Raw genomic sequence first — 9,395 nt, 5'->3', positions numbered from 1 at the left:
TCGGGTGCCCCTGAAGCAGGGGGGAGGGGAGGTGAGAGTCGTGCGCCTCTAAAGCGAATTGATAAATTCTTTGATATTATGAGTGCAATATATCCACTAGATAATGTAAATATTGATTAAAATTCTTAATTTAGATGTATGTACTGAGTACTTTTTATTTAAAAATTTAAATACTAAAACTTGTTGAAGGTCGCTCAGGGTCATGACCTTGACAACATATGTCAAAGTCAAGGTCATTGGAGGGGTTCCCCTGATCTAGATATTTACCATATTCTGTTACGAAGAAAAACATTGAGAGGTTAAAAGGCGGGAATTCCTCTCGAGAGCGAAACTCGAAGACTAACTGTCAATTCCTTCCTCTTTAACAACTTAATTATAGTAACAATTAAAGAATCCCACTCCTTTTTAGATCATAATCTTAGGTATAATGCACGTACGAAAAAGAAAGAAAACAACAAAATTGGAAATTGTTTAAAAAATTTTAATATTTAGACTTTTATTTGTGTCCTTTTCCTAAACAATAACAAATTAAATTAAAATATAAGGTTTATTATATTGAACGAGCAATGTTAAGATGACCGATAAACAAAAATATATTTTATTTTTCTACGATGACATTTTTACAGAACGTTTCAAGTTTTACTTGGCTCTCCTCAGTCGTGTATAAATTCAATTAACTTTCTATATCTTAATAAACTATTGCAATAGTTATGAGAACTTCATTTCACTTTCTGTTAGTACCTTTCATTTTGTTGTAAGAATACACCATAATGCTCCTTAATTAACAGTTGTGAAGCCAAAGCATGTCAATGAAGTCCAATTTTTGGAAGCCAATTCTTCGGTTACTCGTGAGAAATGATAGAGTCAATTAATTAAAATCATCAATGTTCCAGAGTTTCTAATTTTCTATTTCTACTGATTTTCGAGAAACTGGATTTTTGTGTTTACAAGTCCTTAAATTAAAAAATTTCGGACTCCTTAAAATTGCAATTTTATATATATTTTAATTTTTTAATTGCTTAAGACGTATTGTATGTAGCACAAAGTCACAATATATTATTACAAATTATAAATCGTCCAAAGTGCACTTTAGCTTGAGAATACTCGTGATCTACGGTGCTCATAACCTCGAATGAATACGGCAACGGAAATCGATTATGTTGAGCACGACGACGACGGTTGCTAAGTTGCACGATGATAAATTGCATCTCACCCATATACTGTGTAATGATGTCTGCAGTTAGAAGCAAGCACATTAAGTGTCTTCATGCAAGCATACGTGCGTTACAAAGTACTGAATAATGAATATACATACAAACATGCATATATAGTCTGAACTGAACAATAACACAAAAAATCCAAGTAGGCGGTGATGGATCTACATCCTTCACAACGTGTCCTAAGTTGAAAAGATCAATTCTAATTAACGCATTAATCCTTTCGTCTATATAATTTTTTTGTTTTTTAAAATGATAATTTGGCGAAGGGAAGTCTTTTAAACAAAATAATCATATCCGAAAAACTTAACAGATAATTGAATGTTTTTACTATATTATGCAGATAATTATTTAGCAGATAATGTAATTAATAATTGAAATTAAGTGCCAACATATTAAAATACAAAAGACTTTATTATGTGTGTTCTTAATCTATGTATATTGCCGAGTTTCCTTTTTTTATCTAATAAAATATTTTCTTTGCAGCATTAAATAAATGTTTTTTATCTGCAAAATCGAATAATTTTAAATTCCAAATCTTCTTTCCTTTATTATAATCTAAAGTAATCTATCCATCCCTTTAATCATAATATCTCTCTGCTTCCTGACTGTGAATTATTGCGACCCTCTGTGACGACACGCCATTAATCCTTCAGCATTGCTTACGTGCAGCGATGTGCGCCGGATGTACAAATCGTATTATTCAAAGGTTGGGAATGTCGTCTGGGAATCGCGTCCTCCCAAGCCTGTTACGAATCTTTGGACGACAGCGCAACTTTGTTTCGTACGGAAACGCGACCCGGGGAAATTGCATCCGGCGAAGAAAACCGGCGGAAGTGTACAATAGAGCTCCAAGTCTGAATTGATTCCGAGGCGATATAATTTTTCACGTGGGCGAGGACGTAATTTCGCGAATTACTGGGAAAACTATTACCTTCGAATTCTAATTGTAAGTTTCATATTGTTTACTCAATGGCGTATTACGAGAAAATGAATTTACCTCAAGAGAATTCTTTCTTCCTCTGTACACATAGAGCATATTATGTCCTGCAATAATAATTTGTAGAGAGTTTCTTTTTGTTTAAGCGTTTATTTCGTTTAGTAATAATTGGTCCGTTATTGATCGTAATTAATTAAATGGTCTTTTTTGTGAGTACGTTCATTGACAAGAAACATTATGTGGAAGATTTATAGCAACATTAATTTTTGTCGTTTTTTAAACCTGTTTACTGTAAACATAATTAGATATTTGATTGCATATGATCCTCCGTTGATTTTTAGATTTCTCCAAGATTCATCATCTCTTTTTTTCTCTGCAAATTTAAGAAAATTATGTTAGTGTTTGTACTTATTTTTATCAAAGCAGCAGAAAAAAAATAAAAAAGAAAGAATACAAGAAAAATGAAAATGTTGATCAACAAATTATCATTTATTACTTTTTATAACTTCATTATAAAATTTCAAAATATTTTATTGCATTGATAGAAATGTGACATAAATAAAAAATTAATATTTAGAAAATATAAAAATTGACTTACAAAGAAACTAATATATTTTTGTGATAAAACACATTATTTGTCAATACATTGCTTATATGGAAAAATATCACATTCTAATAAGGAACGAAATTTACACAATCTTATACTAAGGTTGCAATAGTCAAAAATTCAAAATAAAATTTTAAAGAATACAATGATTTGAAAACTCGTGATATAATTTAAAAGAATATTATATAATAATTAAAAGTATAATATATGGGAAAAGATGAAATTATATTCATTATCTTAATTAAAACGTTCTAAAATTTAGAAAGAATTTGAAAAATGCTCTACTGAAAAGTTGCTAATTTTGAGATGTATCACTTTTCAACGCAACAATATAAGATAATTATAATATTACGATTGTTGTCTTATTTCTTTTTCCAAAGAATACATTTACAGCAAAGAACATGTTTACAAGTACATTCACTCACTGTAAAATGACGTTTAATCTCTCCTGGGACTTATAGTGAAGATACTCCTTTCCGTTTCGCACGAGCGCCTTGGTCTCGATTGTGGTATACCACTATCACTAATCATGAATGTGTCGGCAGAAACAGTAGTTACAGTTCGCGCTACGTCAAACGGACCGAAGACGAATGTCGTCTCGTACTGCTTCATCCAGTCAGAATCAGATCTTAATCTTTTCCGCTCTGGTTCATCGCTAGAATTATACTGAGATTCATCGACGGAACGTCTTTTCAATGACTTTCGTGAGGAACTCCTGACATTTTCGTCCAGATCGGCCTCCTCAACTTCGTCTTTCAGGATGGAGTAGGAAACCACCTTCGCATTTGGCTCCTTTGTATCTGATTGTGAATCAACGGCAGATGTATCGTTGAACACTTGTTGCGACGCGATATCGTTGTCATTCACGTTGTCAACCTCCGGAGATTCGATTGATCGCTCGTTGCTCGATACTCGATTATTTTTACATCTCTCCTCATTGTTGACTGTTTTATCGCGTTCATTTTTATCATATTCTGTATTTGCCCTGGATTCGTTCTCACTTGTCAAGTAGATGTCACTGGATTTAGAGGTTCGAGCTATACTTTCGATCTGAATGTCGACGACCTTCGGAGGCTTCTCTGACGTTGGAATAACGGCGATATCTTCATTTTCCCTTGACGTTGATTCATTGCTCGGCTTAGCCTCCTCATAAAGTTCTTCGTTTAATTGAGTCTTGTCATGCGATCTCTTTAGCGGGTTCGTTCTCTTCCAATCAATATCTTTTTTCTCATAAGTTATTTTAGAAATTTCATTCACTAGTGCATGATCAACAATCGGGTCTTTTTCCTTTGAAATGATAGCAAAATCGAACAGATCGTTGAATTTATCGGCTTCCTTAGAGATTCGAGTCCTAAGATTATAGTTGTGATTCCTGCTGGTAGATTTGCACTGTTTTTGTGATGCATCGGCTATGAGATAATCGTCGAATGTGACAAAGTTCCTGAAAGATATCTCCGTCTCCAGATCCTCCCATGCATCACAACGGATTTCCAGTAAGCAATCGTCGGTTCGAAAGCTTGTTCGTTGAAAACTGGCGATAATAAGATCATGCGGAACTTGCCGCCACGCTTCCACCAAGCTTCTTATTACGTTCTCGACGTTCCATCGGTGTCTACGTTCTCTGATTCCTTCTACATACCTACGACGAATATTTCCTACAGTTCCTTGTAGGCGAGATAATTAAGTCTTTGAAGCGCGAGCTTCTGTTTATTAACAAGAGGTATTTCTAAATTTTCCACAAGTAATTTCAACATGATAAGAGAAATTCTGAAAATTTTATGGAATTTTCATTGACAGTTTTACATCTTATTACTTTCATGTTTTAAAAACAAAGTTATTGTAGATTGCTTCAGATTTGTGGCCCTCTTGCATCTTTTGCACGAAACGCATGGAAATCTTTATTTTATTATTTCAAATTTTAAAGCTTTAAAGTTTATTGAATGTTTATATCTTAATAAAAAAATGAAAAAGATTTAGAAGAATTAAATATGAATTAAAATATTTTGTCATCGGCTATTAGCACAATTGTTTCTAATTTATAAATAATTGTAATAATTTCTAAATGATAAATATTTGTGATGAATTTTATCACATAATAAATGTATAATCTTTGTAACCTGATAAATTAATTGCGACTGTTTCTATTATTTTACTCATGTTGCGAGAGATTATAAAATTCGTCACAAAGTAATTTATAGCATAGAAACACAATTATATTATGTTAAAAGTTAATAATATTTTGCAGAATATTTTAATTTTGAATGTAATTTTAAAAGCAATTAGTCGCCTTTTCGTGAACGTACTTTCTTCTGTAAGTCATCTTGACGAAATGGAAGACATCTCTCTTCAGGGGCCTCAACATTGGAGGAAAGTCATCAGGAAAAAAGACATGTTTAATGTTGCTCAGTTCGAGATCTCGAAGAGCGTCGATGCGATTTCTATGCAAAAGTAGCAGAATTCTGCGATTATTGTTCGACATAAGATGGTTCAATTGAATCAACCATTCTCTGAAGAGACTATCGTTTATCGAGGCGTCTTCACTGTGACTATATATGTGATCCTTGCCCATTATCACAGCGAGATAAGAACCGCAGATCAATAGTGGTAACTTCTCGGTGCCAGAGGCATTGCAGCACAATAGTATCGTCGTTTTCTCCAAGTTCGTATCGGACTTGTCCTGTCGTATTTTTGATGCTGATATTTTGGTAGGTGGAACGTCCGAATACATCGTCAACTCATCCACATGGAAGAGATCTTTATGCTTATACTGTGTGATGATGGATCGCATCATATCGATCCAGAGACGATAGTTGCTGAAGATTGGTCCAGAAGATTCCTTCGTATTTAACGAGAAACCATACTTCTTCAAGAAAGATGTTAGCCATTTCTCAGAACATTTAAAATCTAATCAAAAATGAAAAAGAAAAGATATTTGAACGCGATGAAATGTTATATACTGCAAATATTATTTACGATACACATGTATTTTTTATTATTAATATAAACTTTTTATGACATTTGGATGTTGTTGTTTGCTCCATATAGAATATCTTAAATATCCGAATACCGAAATTAATTCCACGTAGAATAAAAAAATACAGGACAGACATTATTCTTTCTAGAAAAAGAATAAAATAAATGTCCTAACGGGAAAAGACGTTGTTCTTCTGAATTAAACGGAACGTTCAATACCGCCATCGCGACACGAGTAGCTATTATCCCTTCGATTATCGCGATACGGAAGTGAATAGCCCGCAGGAATTGTCAGATTAACCCCGATCGTGCTTCGAGCCCTTCAAGTAACGCGAGAATTCTGAGGAAACGTGCTGGTCAGTCCGTGCTTATGGGCTAATTCGAGAGCCTTGTCACGTAGGAGATGCCTGTCAAGGAGACAGCCGGTAGCGTGTCTCTCGCAGGTCCATCTCAGCAGATCGTCCTGGATCACTCTCATGACTGCGTTGGTGTGGCAGTTGACATATGACTTCCAGTATATTTCGACTTGAGCGGTCCTTTGCCGTCTGAAGTGTGCTTGACGTTTTGTAGAATTTTTCGGTGGATTGCAGTTGGGAGTAGGACAGGTTGGGTCTATTGAGGATAAAAATTTTTGACGGACAGACGTAACTGGCGATTCGCGTTTGTCCCGCGGGAAACCGCATTGACAGCTAAATTGCGCCTCCGGTGCGCTCGTTTCGTTTTGTCGAGATTCTCTAGTCTAGAGAAATAAATTGTGTGTGACAAGCATACATATATGTATACATACACATCAGACAAATAATTTTGAATCCTTAAATTTTCCTAAGATAAAAGTATTTTTAAATATGTAAAAATAATGTTTCATAGGCTCTCCGTGACATGATTTAAATTTAAATTTGACATAATTTAATATAATTTACGTAATAATAATTAATATGACCTAAATAATAATTAATATGAATTAATATAATTTGAATTTAAATTTTATATAATTTAATATGATATTTGTATAATGATAATTATATAAATCGTATTAAATTATATCAAATTTAAATTCAAAACTAGGGGAGCCTACAAGATATCACTGTTATTATATATCTTTATTTTTATCTTAATTATTTTAATGATTCAAAATTATTTATTTTTATTATTATTATAACATGTAGGTTAGATTGTGCGTGCGTGCGTGTGTGTGTGTACAGTAATATTTTTTTATTCATGGAGCTATGATACATTGATTTTTAGAAAATATATTATAGTATCTTCAAATGGTGTATCTTTCGCAGTATTATATATAAAATATATTATCTATTACATTTTTTAAAACAAAAGTTTCTCTAAAATTAATCAGAATTATTTTATATATGTATTCGCAGAATTTATTTAAAATAAATAGTTTATTTACATAATCGAAAATAACGAAAATAAATTCATAGCAATACGTAGAAGTAAAATAAAATATTTTCGTGGAAAAACGATATTTACTCGCGTATTTCCTCTAAAAACATTAGTTAGTTAATTTTTAAATTTAATCGAAAACATTCAAATGAATACACTATGAAAAGTGGTTCTAGTGCAAGTTTTGGCAAAAATGTAATGTTTTGAAGTAATTATTACCTTTTGAAAATGTCATAAAAGTGACAAATGATGGCAGGAAATGAGAGAGGCAGAGAATAATTTTAAGTAATGAGACTGGCATTCATTCTCCAAAAAAGTTTCTTCAAACAAGTTTCGTACTATTATATTATCTGGATTTGGCGGATTTAATCGTTCGCGCCGATTGGAATAATTAATTAGCTGTCGAGATGAAGGGTAACTTCGATGGTACGCAAACATTTATCTCGAAATATTTAAACAATGTAGAATATGGACAGTTTTCTTCTTTAATCTTCGTCCCCCCCCCCCCCCCGGTAGAGGCTTATTTAATCTGTTTTATCCACTTAGAATAAAGTTGATTAGATCAACATTAAGCTATAAACAATAATAAAAGTGCGTAAATTTCTGTTTATATATTTAGTGTATATATTCCCATTTTTAAATAGGTAAAATCTAATTTGAGGATTTATTTTCGAAATGAATTTTACGAAATAAAAATGCGAAACGATTCACCAGCCTTTTTTCCTCTTCATTCAAATATATTAAATTTTATTTGAAGAGAAGTTATAACGTGGACACCGCGAAGGACGTGAATACTTTTCTTGTGCTTTATTCCAAGATCATCCCCCGGCAACCAAGTACTTTAATTCGCGACTTATCACTCTTATCCTTTGAGGATAAAATCAGAGATTCTAACTTATGGAAGATCTAACTTTCTAAAAGTTTTCGGGATTGCTAAATTCGATTCTGATCTCAGAAATCTGAAATTCAAATTTCAAAAAAATAATCTAATTAAAAATAATCTGATGAAAAATAATCTTTCCGTATTAAATCCACTATTTAAAATTTTTTTATTTTTGACCTCTGATTCGAAGCATGATCAATTTACTTCATAGGCCACGTTTCATAAAAATTGAGCAAGAAATTTATAAAATAAAGAGGGCTGACCACAAACGGGGTCGCCGGTTCACAAAAGGTTATTGCACGTCCTTCTCGTGACATATATACTCTTTTAATATGCAGACTATTCCTGACTGGCATTCAGTCGCTCCGTCGCCAAGTTTTTTCGTCGTTTCCATTTAATTGCACGAGAAACAAGAACAGCAACGTCACGATGCGACGGAACATTCGCTGTTCAGCATTCACGCTTGAACTGCTTACTTGAACTAAACTTGTTACTTAATCGTAATAACCTGTTAATTATTAACTCTGAATATCATCACACAGTTTATTACTTTGCAGTGAAGAATTTGCAAAAACAACTATCGAAATTTGTTTCTGTTCTGAAAGGGAATTAAGAGTTAAACATTTTTTGTTAAATCTTGTATTGCATTTATCGTAAATGTATTATCAGTTTATCACAATCGATCATTCACACTATTCAAACATTAATAATTAATGAAATAAATCTAAATACATATTTCTATTAGTCACATAATTAATATCATTAATCATGTTTATAAACATTTATGGTGGTAATAAAAAAGAAAGAATTGCTACAAAAGCGTTCAATTTATGTATAAAATTTATCTACGTCATTTGTATTTTTGAAGCTTGTATGTGGTCTCATCACTTTTTTGCAAAGGAAATATATGAAAATACATTTCGTTCCTCTCGCTGTTTCGAGAACTCGTCTGCATACCATCCGTCCGCGTTAAATTACATTTCTCGGGAGCGTTGTCCGAATAGTATATAGTTCTTCTGCATCCTAGATGTTCTAATATCGTGCTATTCATTCGTGTATGGTCGCCTACCTTTGATACGCCTCTTCACGTTTCCCAAGTTGAAAATGGGTTTACATTATATAATATGATTATTATTTCAATGTTACAACTTTATTAATTTTATCAGAACGCTCATACAGGTTTATATAATTTCACCAGAACGCAACATACACGTTTGTATAATTCATTAAAATTATTTTATATAAAAAGATATAATTAAAAATAGATATTTTCTTCGTTTGTAAATTATAGTATAATTAATTATTTCTTACATAATTATTTTCGGATCATAATATTGTATATCCTTAGCATTATTATTAAATTGACGATCAATGTAA

General features: G+C 32.3%; 1 protein-coding gene across 1 annotated transcript; it reads right to left on the bottom strand.

Moving 5' to 3' along the window:
* Positions 1-3,189: 3,189 nt before the first annotated feature.
* LOC108771139 (uncharacterized) lies at positions 3,190-6,408 on the bottom strand. Its single transcript, XM_018523058.1, has 3 exons — positions 6,092-6,408; positions 5,068-5,668; positions 3,190-4,403 (listed from the first exon to the last, which is right to left on the bottom strand). Exons 1-3 carry the CDS (start codon positions 6,213-6,215, stop codon positions 3,203-3,205), a joined length of 1,926 nt encoding a protein of 641 aa, XP_018378560.1. The 5' UTR covers positions 6,216-6,408; the 3' UTR covers positions 3,190-3,202.
* Positions 6,409-9,395: the final 2,987 nt, after the last annotated feature.

Source organism: Trachymyrmex cornetzi, unplaced genomic scaffold, assembly GCF_001594075.2.
Source record: "Trachymyrmex cornetzi isolate Tcor2-1 unplaced genomic scaffold, Tcor1.1 scaffold1399, whole genome shotgun sequence".
NCBI classification, from domain to species: domain Eukaryota; kingdom Metazoa; phylum Arthropoda; class Insecta; order Hymenoptera; family Formicidae; genus Trachymyrmex; species Trachymyrmex cornetzi.
Note: the sequence above shows the minus strand (reverse complement) of the source record. Positions and strands in the feature narration are given on the sequence as shown.